The 16349-nt window shown below is 38.1% G+C and overlaps 1 protein-coding gene across 6 annotated transcripts in view; it reads left to right on the top strand.

Annotated features, from left to right (window-relative positions):
* prkag2a (protein kinase, AMP-activated, gamma 2 non-catalytic subunit a) overlaps positions 1-16349 on the top strand; it is a 104645-nt gene that overhangs the window by 54261 nt on the left and 34035 nt on the right. For 5 of the 6 annotated variants that reach the window (XR_007423950.1, XM_049463247.1, XM_049463252.1 and 2 more), the window contains 2 exons: positions 7810-8021; positions 14368-14419. Coding sequence is in view for 5 of the 6 variants with exons in the window: in XM_049463247.1 (XP_049319204.1) it covers positions 7810-8021; positions 14368-14419 (264 nt within the window). In the remaining variant the exon portion in view is untranslated. Of the gene's footprint in view, positions 1-7809; positions 8022-13845; positions 14264-14367; positions 14420-16349 lie in introns of those variants that run through there. The other variant, XM_049463271.1, reaches the window with a different exon arrangement.

The following is a 16349-nucleotide window of genomic DNA, read 5'->3' as shown; positions in this document are numbered from 1 at the left end:
TGCAGTTTCTGTGTGGGAGTGTGTGTGTGTGTAAAAGAGTGGGGGAAGAAGGGATTGAGTACAGCCCTGCTTCAAGATGATTTATATGCCCGCACATGTGCATGTGTGTACTGTATATATATAATATCGACATTTACATATAGAGTACAGTACAACAGTCAGAGATCACCATCTGTTTATGTCATTTCCAGTCAAAACAATGGAAAAATCCAGTAAGGTTAATAATTGTAATTGTAGTGAATGAATGAAAAGTGAATGAATGACAGTTACATTTATATATCGCCTTTCAAGAAACCCAAGGACGCTTTACAATTTACACACAACCATTCAGATTCGGCACTCATCCACAGACCAGTGAGAAGCGACAGCCAATAGTGCACAGCGGACTCTCAACCGGAAACGACCGTCCACCTGGAGAACTGCATCGGGCAGTACAGCATTTTACCCAGGACAGAGTGCCAATCCATATCTGGGCACAGTCATACATACACTTTATACACACACACACAATCATATACAATACACATGCATATACATACATATACAAATCAATTTAGAGTATTCAATTTTGTTCATTTTCATATGCATTTAACATAACACAGAACAGTTAACAATAAACCTAATATCTGATGTTTGGGTTTTAAGTGAATCCATCCTTTTCCTTTATTACAGTTACTCTACATAAATCTATAGGAAGATCTTCAGGAAGTATATTCTGCTTCCCCCCTTCCAAATCATTTTAAATGCATTCAGTGATGTTGAGGGCTGAACTTTGGGTTGATCAGTCCATTATTCTGACAGCAACAGCAGCTCCAGTAGTTTGATTTATTAGATATTTTTCATTTTGTGTCTGTCATTTATTCAGTAAACCTATTTATACTGAACACTTGCTATTTGATCAATACTTTTGTATAGACAACCAGTTAAACTGTGAACAGAAAGCACATAGCACATGTCTTACTGGCTTCTACTAGATGCTTCTACTTCCCACAGTGGAACAGACACATCATACATTTTTTCCATCAGTTTAAAGGCTGCTGAGGGCCTGTGTGTGTACTGCACCTTCTGCGTTATCTTCTAGATAAGCTCCACATCTTTTTAGACCCTCAGTGTTGAGTCATCTTCTCTCACATTAGAAGCACGAACAGAGACACCTGCAGATTTCTTCACAGTGGAGGTGAGAGTGGAGCTTTAATTTGAATCCTCACCGAAAGCCATTGCTTAAAATAGTTTAGAAATACATTACCTGATGCCTGAGACATTGTTTTCGGAGGTCTTTGTGAATGTTCTCATTGAAAAAAACATATAGCTGTGAATCTTAAGGAAAAATAGACCTCGAATCACAATTTTCCGTTCACATTTGCCAATAATTGTTCATATTTCTCATACATAACCCAGGCGTTTCTTGCAATTACAGTCTCAGTATGCCCACTGAAACATGTGATAGCTGCAGTGATGTTGATGAAGATGAAATCGTAACGTGACTTGAAGGATTTATTGTGCTTTTGTGGAGCTGCTTTAGTTTAGGAGCGTGTATAGAGTGTTTAGACAAACTTTTCCATTCATTATACCATTTTAAATAATACTAGTGGCATTCCCCTTTAAATACTGTTTTCTAATGGTGTAGCAATGTAGATGGTCCACCAGGTCTTGCATGGTTATTATGGGTCCAGTTTTCTTAATATATTGAAATACTTTTGTGAAATCCTCTTTTGGAAACTGCTGTATGTTCACTTCTTTTTCTCTGACTTTCTTCTTCCTTATCCAAATAGATAATATTTTATATATTTAATCCCTTTAGAAACACCTCTGAAAAAGGAATAACTTGTCCTTTTCTTAACTGGATTAAATGGGAATGGGGTGTTCTCTGATTTTTGATTAGGACTGTATATTGAGAGAGAAAAAAAAGAACGGCTGAACAAGTGGGTCAGGCAATTTTCCAGATGACATCATCTCTGAGACCTCCTCTTTCCAGCTCACTCTCTTTCTCCTCCCCTGATGTTTTCTTCACTGAAGGGTTTGGCTGAGAGGATGGAGGAGAATATAATTGCTTTGTTCAGTAAACGTGGATGGGGTGCGCCTTGCCTGTTGATGGTTTTTGCTGCATCACTACACCATGATTGCCTTTACTACAGCTCAATTTAAGAAGCTGTATCTTACCAGGTAAACATTTTACAGATGTAAATGATCAAGAAAACAAAATATTATTATTTTTTTATTAGTTCTGCAAAATACAACATATATATATATATATATATATATATATATATATATATATATATATATATATATATATATATATATATATTTCAAACTACAGCATGTTCATTTAGTACATTATGATAGAACTGGTGTTTTTCTGCACTTTGACTCATTTTACACCTCTGCAGTAAATACAAACACTTTGAGCCACTAACCCCTAAACCATATTTTTCCCATTAATAGCTGAAATGTGTTGTAGTAGTAATTAAACCTAACCTTTAAAAAACGCTTTTATTGTGGTAATTTCTGCCTCTGCAGCACCCTGTCAGGTTTAACTGTGCTATAGGCATGAATGATGTATCTGTGTACTTTTATACAAAGACACATCACAATATGCAGATCAGTCAATCAATAATACACTTCTAACCATCTGGGTCTCACTGCTATCAGAGGCACACTGATGCTGCTGCAGCTTAGCCAATCAGCTCTCCCTTCTGCCGCACACTAAACCCATACATCACCCAGTGCCCCTCCCAAACTACTACTCCCTTTTTTTTTTTTTTTTTTTTTTTTCAAATTTGAGCTGAGGGTGAAGTCAACTCAAATTAGGAAGTTTAATGCCTCTTTAAAGATGCATTAAGTAAAAAATGGCATTTATTGCTCCTAGGCTCCCTATACAGTCAGAAAATATAATTTGTGCTTTGAGTCACCCCAACAGGACAAACACTTTTTACATGCTTTTTCAATATGAGTGATATGAGCAGATACCTGCAGTAAAAGAAGCATGTGAGCTGATGCAGTAAAGGAACAGCATTTTACACTTGCAGGAAGTTTCATCCAACTCCATCTAAGTTATACAGTACAGTTGCATTGTTCTTACCTACAGTTGCAAGAGCAGAGAAGCCATTTAATCTATTGCAAGTCTATGTATGTCATTTAAACATGACATTAAAGCTCATATTTTAAGGTAGATGTTGATTTAAATATCCTATTTCACTGAGGGAATATGTGAGAGAGAAAGAGAGAGAGGCAGAATGCATGGCAGCCTGGATCATGTTCAAACTAAACAAAGTCGTAGCAATTACAGAATCCAATTCAGGAAACACCGAGCCGGATCAATTTAATGGCTTGATCACTAACAATAATGGGACGAGTGAAGAACACAAGGCGCATTATGCGGGTCATTTGTCTTAAAAGCACCTCAGGGGGATTCAGTAGGTGCACTGTGCCTGTGCGTTCACCATGTAACACAATAATCTGCTGATGTGGACTATGATCACCACCTCTGCTGTAGTTCCTGTTCTGCTGCCAGACTGATCAGCAATGTAGCTCGGATCAGTTTATTGCAGGGAATCGGAAGTTATTGTGACAGTTTAGCAATACATCAAGCTCATCTCTAAGTCAGTTGAGCAGTTTATTTACTGAGATTTTAATGCTGTTTTGGGGTTAGCCTTTTTAGTTTTGCTGGAGGTAAAAGGAGCAAGCGATAAAACTACATATAAACGCATAAAAAATGTGTTTTCTTATTTTTAATGAATTTTAATGTTGGAAATTTAATATTGAAGACATTAAAGCTATACAGGAACACATGTGGAACTATATTGTAAACATAACGTTTTAAACAACCAGAATATGTTTTATATTTCATTCTGAATATGATTCTTCTAAGTAGCCACATTAAGCTTTGAGAACAAATTTGCACGCTATTGGTATTTATTATTATTTAGAGTTACCTGGAATAGATTTCTCAGTATCTTAAAGGGTTCTTAAAGGTGTCTTTCCTCTAAAATGCCTCTCTGAGTTGTATCTATATATGTTCTCATTACAGTAGTTAAAAGTAAAAATTCACCCGGGGTGCATTATTACTTTCTGGACTACCCACCTCTGTGTGTAACTATAAATTTACATAGCATCTCCGGTGGATTTCACATTTAACAGAGACTCTAAGAGTAGGTCAGTGGCTGACCTACTCTTAGGGCATAACACATATTGCAAAGAGCATATGGCATTGCATAGACTGTTATTAGTGTAAAAATGTCTTTATTTTAAAACAATTCTAACTGTTGTTCATCTCACTGCCTCGCAGTGCTGTTAGCCAATCAGAGGCGATATGTTCGCATGCATGAATATTCATGAGCAAGAGCTGAAATTCTATTGTTCCTCCCCTCTCCACTCCTCCACTGGACTAGAGCAGCGTTATACTGGATCACTGGAGCACTTTTTCTCACAAAAACAGCTCATATTGCATTCATTCATACTAGAGACCACAACATTGATTTTAAAATCAACGAAAAAACAATGGGATGAGACCTTTAAAAGGGCCGAACAATAGTTGCTGCTTTTCCTTTACGCTGTGCTCCACCTCAGTTAGGTTTAGATCAGGGCACTGTGTAGGACAAACCCTTATTTGTTTACTATGTAATTCCATTAGTGTACCTTAATTGATTTGATGTATTAATATTAATTCACAATGTACAAAATAAATGTAATAATGAATTAAAGAAAAACATTGAATGAGAAGGTGTCTCTAACTTTTGAATGGTATATGCTAGCTGTGCTGTTTTATTGATGTCCCTTGGACAGAGTGAGGCCAAACTTCCTGTGGACTTGCTTAAAGTTATTGGTACTACCTCCCTGAAATTAGTCGGTGTGTAGACGTATGTTACAGCCTACAGTTGTTGAAACAGTACAGTGCACACAAAAATGAGCCTGCCATTTTGATGTAAGTTGCTATTAGTACTGTATGTCAATGCAGCACTACTGATATTCATCATTGTGCAGTTTTACAGCACAGTTAAGCAGCTCCTCTCTTGTTCTGGTTCTCTGGAAAGAGCTGACTGCTGCGTAGCAGGTTGAGAAGAAATGCTGGGAAATGCAGCTTGAAACCTGCTGGCCTCAGGATTCAGCGAGGTGTGAAATAAGTGTGATAAAAACCGTGCTGCACGCTGCACAGGCCCTCGGCTTTGTGTCTGTAAGAGAGCCGTTAAACAGAGCGATGTGCTGCTCAGGCTGCTTTCTTGGCCTGTCCTTCTGACTTCAGCTTTCTAAGATCAGTGTACAGCAGGAATGAGCTGAATGATCTGCCATTATCCAATATAGCTAACCTTTAAGCTTCGGTCAGGAAGCCACAGCACGGGACAAGATTCAGTTATAAGGCTGAGAGATGAACTATTGGCAATGATGCACATCATAAGGCTGTCAGTTCTGATTATATTAGTGGCTAAATAATCATGGCTATGTTTATTCTGTAAGAGTGGACAATATTCATAATACACAATATCATCAAGCAAATTGCCTAATAATCATTGCCATTTAATCAAGAAGACAAATTGCATTTCACATAATTTAATGGAGTAACTGAATTTAATTTACAACTCTTGGTACAGCCTCAGGATGTTGTTGTAAACAGTAGAACCGTAGAAACAAATTATAGTGGAAGGATTTTATTTCTTTCCATTTTCAAGCATTTTTTATTGATCCATTAATCACACATCCCAGGCGGTTGTTATAATGTTGTAACGTGGTTGCTATAGTGTTGCTATGGGCTTGTAGGGGTTGCTATGGGGTTGCTTTTGTGTTGTTAGAAGGATGCTGAGTGGTTGCTATGGTATCCCAGGTGGTTGTTTTGAATATGCTAAGTGGTTGTTAGGTGAATGCTGTGGTATCCAACATGGTTGCTGAAGTGGTATCCTTAATATTCCATGTTTTTTCTAGTAAGTTGCTAAAGAGTTGCTGGCTGGTTGCTTTGTTGTTGCTAAGAGGACACTAGACGGGTGCTTCAAAGAGGCGGGGTGATTGCAATGGCACTTCACGTAGTTGTCATGACATTGTTTAGTTGTTGCTAGGGTGTTTCTTGGTGGTTACTAGGCAGTTGCTACACTGTAAAACCGGATAAGTTGACTAAACTCAAATCTTTTGTTGTAACCGATTACCTAATAAATTTTAAGTTCATGTAATATAATTTTTAAGTACAATGAACTTACATATACATATACATATATATTTAAAATTTATATTTTCCTGATCTGTATTTAGTCTTCTTTCTGGTTTCATTCAACTATTTTTTTAAATACTCATAGAAAAGTAGATGAAAGAAAAGAGTAAAGAATTAAAAGTACTGAGAGCATAGCGAGAACACAGAGTTACTGCAGCTCAGTAAATGATGCTTGTTCTACAGCCTACAACACAGAGGCCAAGTATTTAATCATAATATGTGATCTACAAGTTTACCTAAGGTAGCCCCGGGTGAATCACTACACACTGATGTTGAGTGCCAGAAACTGTTGGACACGCCCGGTATGCAAATAGATTGTGACAGAAGCCAATGGAAAAGAAGCTGTTAATGGCAACAGACTAAACTCAGTTATTATAAGTTGATTCAACTCAAAGATCTCAGTTTAAGTGTATATGTGCCCACGAATGTTAAAATTGTGTTAAAATGTAAAAAAATTGCGTATTGTGTAGAAATCACCAATTTTATGTAAAACAGACTTAATTTATTTAAGTTCAAACAACTTCTGGGTTTACAGTGTATGATACCCCATTTTGATGCTTTGGCGTTGTGTATTTGTGCATCACACAATCAGACTAAACATTTTGAAATTGCAAAAGGATATTGTTGATTCCTCAAAATAATTAGAAGAAAACTAAAGATGTTTTATTTATACAGTACCAGTAAAAGGTTTGGACACACCTTCTCATTCAATGTTTTCCTTTATTTAAAGTAGTTTCTTTATTTACACCCAACTGAGATGGTGATTTAGGATGAGCTGGAACTTTACAGCATCAACTATTGTTTAGCACCTCCAGTAACTCCTTCAAGATGTTTAAAAAAAAAAGAATTCAGGTGACTCTACCTCATGAAGACACTGAGAAAAGACCAAATCTGTCTTTAAAGTTAATGAGGCTACTTAGAAGGATCTAAATCTAGGTATCTAAGTATAAATCATATTATTTTAAACATAATAATTTAACATGTTGCTGTATACCTTTAATGTTTTCAAAAAAGCATTAAAAAAAGGACACATAGAATGAGAGTAGTTGTGTCCAAACATTTGACTGGTACTGTAATTCAAGAATATTTACTAAATGAAGGACAAACTATTATGTTTATCATTATTCTTCTATCTCAGTACTTAAAGGTGCACCCATTTCTGATATGAGAGGCGATTACTGCAGCAAATCAGGAAAAAATCAGAAAAATCCCTTTTTAATACCGTCAATTTCAAATCTTATCAAAACCTGAATGCAGTGAACTGCAGGTAGTAACAGATCACAATATTTGAGCGTGACACCCCAGTAGATTTTCTGCAGTAGATCATTTTTGGTGATTAAAAAAAAACAAAAAAAAACAAGCAATCAGCTAGTTCTTGTTTTTGCCGTCAGCTATTTCATAAAAGATGCCAAGCGCAAAGAAATACTTAACTGGGGATTTTGAATGCACATTTTAGATGAAACCAAATCCATATTTACTGCTGGAGCTTCAAGTGTTCTGTGTTTTTTTTTTAAGCTGCTGATTTAAATGGAATTTATATTTGCTACCAACCACAGAAGCTAATATTTGATCCATTCTCTCTATATCTCTTTCTTTGTGTTCTTTCCAAACAGCCTCTAGCCTCTCCTCACCACCCACCACTCCAACACAAGCGATCAAACAGCCGCCGCCGTTTCCTCTGGAGGTCAGCCGCAGCGACCCTGAACAACCTGAGGAACGACTTCGCTCTCTCTCCTCTCCACTGGACACAGGCCAGCGCTTCAGCCTTCCCTCCACCAAGCCACCCCAGATCCCCTCCTCCACACTTATCTCTACCTCACGCACGGTAAGTGACCATGGGACAGCTAAAGGTGGGCAGTGACACAGGTCTTAGCCTGGGTACTGACTAGAACAGGACTCTGTGTGTCATTTTTAGAACCGACCCAATCTTAACCATGTGGCTTTTACTGGGTATAGTTAACATATTGCTATATCTTCAATGGCTTCTCAGAGGAGAAACTGTCAAACATAGGCAGAGTCACTGAAAGATTGTAATTAGATATTGGGATTAGAGATCAGAGTTGGCCTTTGGGTTCTCTGTGGTCCGGTTTGAGACAACACTTAGGGCAGGGGTCGGCAATAGGCAGCCCGTGGGCCAGATGTGGCACACAAGCATGAAACATCTGGTCCGTAAGGTTGTTTGAACTATAATGAATGATAATGAAAAAAAAAGAAAATAAAATGCTTCTCTGGTGAGCTTTTGTTTACATGCCTCCTATGTCTCTGTCTGCTAGTTTCCACCCGTTCTAGGGCTCCCTATCTCCTTATGAGGGTGTTTTTTTCCGTGTCCCAATTCACTAGCCGGGGCAGCGGTAGTGTATTGGACCGCAACCCTGACAACACGGGTTTGATCTTGCCTGAGGAGCGTTTTTTTTTCTTTTCTTTTCCTTTCTTCCTGGGTTTATCTGCTTTGAATTCAACTGTTCTGCAATTGGGTTCAACAACCCTCTGGACTGGAGAGCTACTAGTCTGTTGCACTCCATCTTATTAAACATAAAACAGATTTTTTTTGTGGCCCGCTATGTAATGGCTTGGAAAATATCTGGCCCGTGGCCAAACTTAATTGCCAACCTCTGATATAGGGTGTTTTCACCTGTCCAGTGTATTAGTGGTGGTTTAAAAAAAATACTTTTGCTGAATTACAAAACATAAAAAGCTATCATACCAATTTCAACACTTGAGGAATCAGGTCAGCATCAGTGAGCCAACACACATAATTGTTCCAAAGTCTAGACTGGTGATTAACTATATTAAGTGCTATTAATCTCAGAGCTTCTTAAATTCTGTGTGCTGCTCCTTTGATTAGTCCTGCAATCCATCACAATAAATAAATTACTTATATAAACCTTAATTTAAATGCTAATTAACATTAACAGTGCTTATTTGTACTTGTACATGCTATGTTGTGTGTCACGATCAGGCAGATACCGTGATCCTTTCCATAAAAAGAGGAATATACCAGAAGTAGTCAGGCAGACGAGGGTCATACATACACAACAGCAAAACAACAATATCAGCAGGCAATAAAGTGTCCCTGAATACAATAAAATCATCACGGTAATGGACCAAATTTCTTTAATTTTGTTTTACAGAAGAGTCCTACAAAAAGTGCACATCGGATTTATGATGTTTTCAGCTCTGTTCTTATTGGGATGGATTCCATTGTTCTCCTAACAACTCCTTGAATAACTCCCAAATAAGAGTCACAAAAAAAAATATTTAATCTTATTGAAAACGTTATTAAGAACAGTTGGTGAATCTTTAATGTTTAAATTGGGGGAAAATCTGTTGATTTCCTTTTAAAACAAGAAAACATGTAGTCAGTAGATTTCTGGTTGTGAGAAAGAAGAAGAATAAGAACTGATAGAAGGAAGAGGGCTGTGACTAATCTTATAATGAGTTGAGGAATTACAGTGAGGTTTCACAGGCCAGGTCAGAGACACTATGTGGTCTTCTCCAAAAATGTACTGGAGACCAAGGCGTGCTTATGCATTAATGTGACCCGCTTGTGCTGTTCATCTTTTCCGATTGCCCTTCAGAGATGGTGTGACATGCTTCATGCACAGAATGTTAAGAAGGCTAGCTCATGCAAATGCAGCCATGTAGGAAACACTTTCTGCTGGCTTGGTAATGATCATACAAATCATCATTATTTTTTAATGTCCACCCTACAACAGTAGAATGGTTTACCAGCTCCTTTATATGGAAACACTAAGAGCTAAATAAGATGTAGAGCTCTTACCTCACATAAATATACGATAAAACTTCAAATACAATTCTTTTGAGAGGGTGTGATGAGTCTTTGCTTTGGTCAATGTCTGTCTGTACTGTATGTGTGGCTTTACTCCCAGTGCTCTGTTTTCCATATACTAGGTTCCAAAAACACACATGATATCCTACGATTGGCTGGCACCCTCTTCAGGGGATATTCTTGCAATTCCATCGCCAGTCATAATCATTACCACCCACTGCACTGTCCCCTGTCTTAATACACATGTGACACTGTTGATCAAGAAATATTAAATGTATGCACAACTTCAAGAATTGAATGTCCAATCCATCTGACATCCACTATCAGGTCTTGCTCAAATTCTAATAATTTTCATCACATTTCCATGAGCATGCTACCCAGTGTTCAGTCTCTTTTACAAAATAGCACTTCACAACTTATAGAGGTGTAAGAATTCCTAAGCCATCCCCTGAGGTGATGATTTCACTTCAAGTTTACAATCTGATAAAAAGTTATCATACCAACACTTGAAGAATCAGGTCAGCATCAGTGAGCCAACACACATAATTCTTCCAAAGTCTAGACTGGTGATTAAGTGCTATTAATGTCAGAGCTTCTTAAACTTTGATTAAAATGCTAATTAACATTAACAGTACATGCTATGTTGTGTGTCACAACCAGGCAGATACTGTGATCCTTTCCAAAAAAAGAGGAATATACCAGAAGTAGTCAGGCAGACGAGGGTCATACACAACAGCAAAACAATATCTGCAGGCAATAAAGTGTCCCTGAATACAATAAAATCATCACAGTAATGGACCAAATTTCTTAAATTTTTTTACAGAAGAGTCCTACCAAGTTTACAATCTGCTGTCCCGTGACGTTTGGCATGTGAGTGTAAGTGTGAATAGCTGTAACAGTCTCACGGTTAGATGATGCAAATGAAAAAAGAAAACACATATCTGTAGGAAATCAGGAAATTTACTTCAGTGTTTGATGTGTGTAAATCTGTGCTGAAATAACAGGATCTGTAGTACCCTGCCAACCAGACTGTGCCTGCCGCTGGATTCAGCATGTTTCTTGGCACTCGGGCCTTTGGCCACTCAATAGCTCTCAAGGCTCAGGCTCAGCCCTTTGACCGTTTATCATGTTCACGGGCCAAGATCAATACACTGGACGCCATCTGGGATGCTGTTGTCCTTGCCTCCTGCCCAGTAATCTAAGCAGGGATTCAGGGCTGCTCTCAGCAGATGTGCCCTCCGCTTGCCTGACACAGCATGTCCTGAATGTACTCGTTTACCTACACATGCAAACCACTTTCACTCACACAGACACTCTCAACAACACATACTTATTCACTCATTTACTTTTTCTTCAGAAATCATTCCATAAATGAAGGGGCAAAGATTTAGGTGCAACAAGTGTCTTTACAATCTTGTGATCTTTTTTTTTCTTTGGCACTGATTTGATGCAACACAAGAAAGGAACCCTCTTTGCTTTCTAAAACAGAAATTGTTATAAAAAATGTATGAGCCCTTAAGGAAAGAACCTTAATACCACATAATGTAAGTATTCTAAACCAATGTTTTTACTACAAATAATTAGCAACAGCCATTTGAATGAGGCATTTAGACCTGCATTTATTGTATTACCATGTATTCTGTATTGCATAACTGTATCTGTATCAGAGTCAAAAATTATAACTTCAAAACAGTACCCATCATGCATTATGAAAATGTCAACATCACAGACATTAAATCTTGGCTCTGATATATTAGTGCTCTAAGACTTGTACAGACTTGTACAGATTTCCCATTTTGTTGAATGAGGTTGGCTTTTGGTAGAAAGTAAATTATTAATTTAATTAACTTGCCTTCCAACAGAATTGGTACTATAAGTCAATATCAGTATATTTGTAGATTTGCATTTGTCTCAGATATCAGGCGTTAATACTAATAGGATTTACAATACATTAATAAATCACCAATTTCTTTACCACACATTTGTTTTTTGTCAGATTAGCCATTAATTTTCATTCTCAAAGCAATCAGTTTAAAGTTTTACTTCATGCATTCCAGATCTCACCAACCTCAGGAAATGACCACAATATGTTACCATTAATATGGTACACAGGGCCCTTCTTTTCTCCCTTTTTGAACCACTTTTTATAATGTTATTTCAAACTGTTTCGTTTCATTACATAAATCCCGATACGAAATTAGCATGACCTAGCAAAATAGTAGGTCAGCAAACCAGCTTCAAGTAGGTCTAGATTTTTCTTTTAAAAAGTAGGCCTACATAAAGGGACATTCAGTTGATTTTTATTTCACTCAGAGCTCAATCGTCGGTGTTTATATGTTAATATGTGTCCCATATTAAAACACTGTAGCTAAATGACTTGCTATGAAATTCCCTTTTAAGCTTCAGTTTTTTCAGTACTCGTGTTGTTATTTTCTTATATTGGCCTGTGTGACAGAGCTAGTCTCTTCAATTTAGAGATGGCAGAATCTAGAGCTGCAAAAAAGGCTTTTATGATCTGCACTGGTTATACTCAATTATTTTACTTCATGAAACCCAAATCTAGTGTGGTTGTCAAAAAACAAACAAATATACAAAAAATAATGGAAAAACTGTCAAATGAGAAATTATTTGTGAGGCAAATAAAACCTGCTAGCCTGTAGGGTCTCACAGCTACATTAGACTTATAGTAAGTAAACTTAATGACAAATCCAGAGATGTGGTCTGATTTTGATTTGGTCTAAGATATTAAGAGGCAGGATTGGCTGACTAGAACAGTCAAAGCTAGTTTAACATTGGTTGAGAATATGCTGTGATATGCACGTCCTTTGGCGTGTCCCCTCAGTCTCTTGTAAATAAAATGCACTGCCTGGCCAAAAAATAAGTTGTCACCTGGATTTAACTAAGCAAATGTTCTGGGGTTGCTGCAGTTGGTCAGGTCTAGGTTCAACAACAGTATGTGCTGAAAGAATGAGGTCAGCTGACTCTGAATATACTGAATATAGACCAAATTATTCCATCAATGGATTTTTTCTTCTCTGATGATACAGGCATATTCCAAGATGACAGTGCCAGGAATCATCGGGCTGGAATTGTGAAAGAGTGGTTCAGGGAGCATGAGATAATTTTCACACATGGATTGTTCACCACAGAGTCCAGACATTAACCTCATTGAGAATCTTTGGGATGAGCTTGAGAAGACTTTGTGCAGCGGTCAGACTCTACCATCATCAATGCAAGATATTGTTGAAAAATTAATGCAACACTGGATCGAAATAAATATTGTGATATTGCAAAAGCCACAATCTAAGCTAAAGGCGGCCCAAAAAATATTAGTGTGATACCTTTTTTTTGGCCTGGCAGTGAAGATTGTGTGAAGATTGTGATGTCCCCGAGGTCAACGGTTACTATTTTCTTAAAGAAGTGATTACCCAAGATGACATGGTGGACAGAGAGTTCTCTGACATGTTTGATATTTTGTGAAAATAACTAAATGGATAATTGCAGTGTCTAAATTGAAATGCCTAAATTGACAAAGTTAAAAGAATGTGTTATTTAACCATTTAAAAGAATCATTCCCTTTAACCAGGCAGCACTGTGGACATGGCAAAACATGCACACAACAAAGAAAACGTACAACGAGTAAAATGTACTGAATTGTGTTTAAAATGAAGATTAACATTCCTGTACATTTGTAATAATGTGTTCCTTCAAACATTGTACGAATATACTGACAGAAAAGTTACATTATATTGATACTGACTTTAAGTAGGATACAAAAAACAAGCCAATCTTTCATCAGGGCTGCTGCAGCAAACCGGAATACTCCATTTCACGCCGACTCGGGGGGGTGGGTCTCTGATAATAATTCACTTTGGACGTACGAGCACACCGCCCGAGTGGAGACAGCGGAACAGAGCGGTCTCTCTGAGGACTTTAACAACATATGGCTTGACAAAATGTCGAAATAGCTGTGTGTTTGGGCTGTTTTTTAGGTCGTTTGCGGCGGCAGTTTAATTTTTTTGTGACCGTCGACAGCGGCAGGGAGAGGAGTGACAGGCGAGTGTGGCTCGAGCGGAGCGAGAAGCACCAGGCTGCCGTTACAGTTTGAATTTAAATTTAAATCTTTTAAAAAAGCGACTGGACGCCATATTGTTTTAGTTTTTTATTGAAGACTAAGTTACATAGCCACGTCTCTTAATTTAGAGAAGTCTGAAGACAAGAAGGAGCCGGCGGGGCTTTTGCCCGACTTCAGACCTCGCCGGGTCTCTCCACCACCAGTAAGCCGTGTCTGTGGGGGGAAGCGAGGAGGGGAGAGCCGCCGGAGAGCCTGTCTCCTCCTCCAGCCTGATCCTGACTCTTCCTCTCTCTCCTACATCCACAGGTTCACGGTTTATCTGAAGGCATGCTGGAGAAACTTGACCTCGAGGATGAAGGTAAGAATCTTAGCTAGCGTTACTCACTGCAAATGTTCACCGCTGCTTGGTTATTTTTTCAGTTTCTCATGCTAGCTAACAGCTAGCTATCTATAAAAGTAGTCAGCGCTAGTTAACCTAACTAACCTAAGCTAGCTATCTAAGCTGTATTCTCTCTAACGTTAGCTTGGGTTGGGTAGCTAACCTAGCTAACCTTAGCCCCCTGCTGCCTTCACCTGTTTAGTTTAGTGCTTTGGCGTTCAAATTTTTCTCTTGGTAGCTAGTTAGTAAACGCTAAGAGTATCCAGGATGTAAGCTAGGTTAGTAAACTACAAGGTAAGGTATTATTATTGTGTAGTCTGGTTATGTTTTAATCTCATTAATCGCTTCATGCCGTGTAGGTTTAAAATGCGGATTTCCCCGGTCAGCTGGCTAGGCACACTGCCATAGTGCTTTATTTTTAAAGGGCCAATATCACTGTAGTAGTAGACACAGTATTTAGCTATCCAAATGTTTGTGGACATCACTTCTAATAAACATATCCATGTATTATTGCCCCTGGAGACATGCTGCTCCCATTGCTGACACAGCTTACAGTGAAGCCCTGTGGAAAAAATATTGCTGGTTGAATAGGACTCTCTGAAGCAGATAAATATCTTATAACTATTTTACCATGCATGTCTAATGCAAGGCACGGGCCAGAAATGAGTAAAAATGCCCCCTAGCATTAACCTACGTTGTGGAGCATGGTGAGAACTCTTCTCTAGAACGATGGTGCTCAATCCAGTACTGTTGGAAAAGTTGGGAAGGGTGAGAAGTCGTGATCATCCAACAGCATGAACTCACTATCACTAACATGTCCCTGAATGCAGTGCTTCAGAATCTGGTAGTGAGACACTCATTAACAATAGAGACATTTACTTCAATAAAAGCAGGAGAACCTTTTTTTAAAAAAAAAAAAAAAACTTTAATTACAGGGGAAGCTGTGAATGAGCAGATGTCCCCATACTTTTGTCCATATAGTGTATATAGCCCTGCATATTCACATTGAAGTTATAAGGAGTATTGGTTTGGCTGTTTTGCCTGTAAAAAGTAAACTTTTGTGCATTGCTTGGCTACTGTTTACTTTAGCATATCTTGTGTGATCCCACTGTTTTATTTTAGGACCTATGAAACTGGTGCAAATTATGACAATAGTGTAGGAAGTGCAGGGTAAGGTACTGAATGAAATGTGGGCATACTGTACATACAGAGTTTAAAGGTTTAAAAGAATCAGGAAAATGATCTTGTGACAATGAATTACAAATGTATTTGGTACATAAACTGTAGAAACCTAAGAGGATAATAGGAAATGAGCCTCTTCAGAAGAAAGAGATATCGGATAGATTATGTCATGTCAGCTGTTCTTGTCTTTACCAGCTTCCCATACTGTGTAAACAAATTTAAGGGTGTGTTCAGTGGCAATTTAATGGCCTGTTGATTTGCACAGAGATATAGTGATGGGTTACAGAACTCTCAGATTTGTATTGAATTCTTTGCTAAAACAATAAAACACACAAGCCACGTAGTCTAAAATATTATGCTCTAAAAAGAGGATGTTTACTCTGCAGTACTTGCACCTCCTCAGAAATGAGTGAACAGGGAGTGCTTGTGTGAAGAGGGGTGTGAAAATGTCTCTAGGGTAGATTTTCAGAGCAGACATGTTCCTCTGCTGTCAGGGAGGGCTTCCACTTCCATGCCTCTCCCTTACAGTGAAGTGGGTGTGTCTGTCTGGCACACCCGTTTGACCATGTAACAGGTTTTTCTTGTCCTTTAAAAAAAATCTGCCATCTGTTCTGATGTTCTTGAAGGGGTCTTGGTTAATTTAATGAAAGCTAGCATGTGGCTGAAAAGATGTGTGTCTAGATATTTAGAGCAGTGCTCAGGCACGCCCTGTGAATATTTGCTTAAA

The sequence above is a fragment of the Astyanax mexicanus genome, chromosome 1, assembly GCF_023375975.1.
Source record: "Astyanax mexicanus isolate ESR-SI-001 chromosome 1, AstMex3_surface, whole genome shotgun sequence".
NCBI classification, from domain to species: Eukaryota; Metazoa; Chordata; class Actinopteri; order Characiformes; family Acestrorhamphidae; genus Astyanax; species Astyanax mexicanus.
Note: the sequence above shows the minus strand (reverse complement) of the source record. Positions and strands in the feature narration are given on the sequence as shown.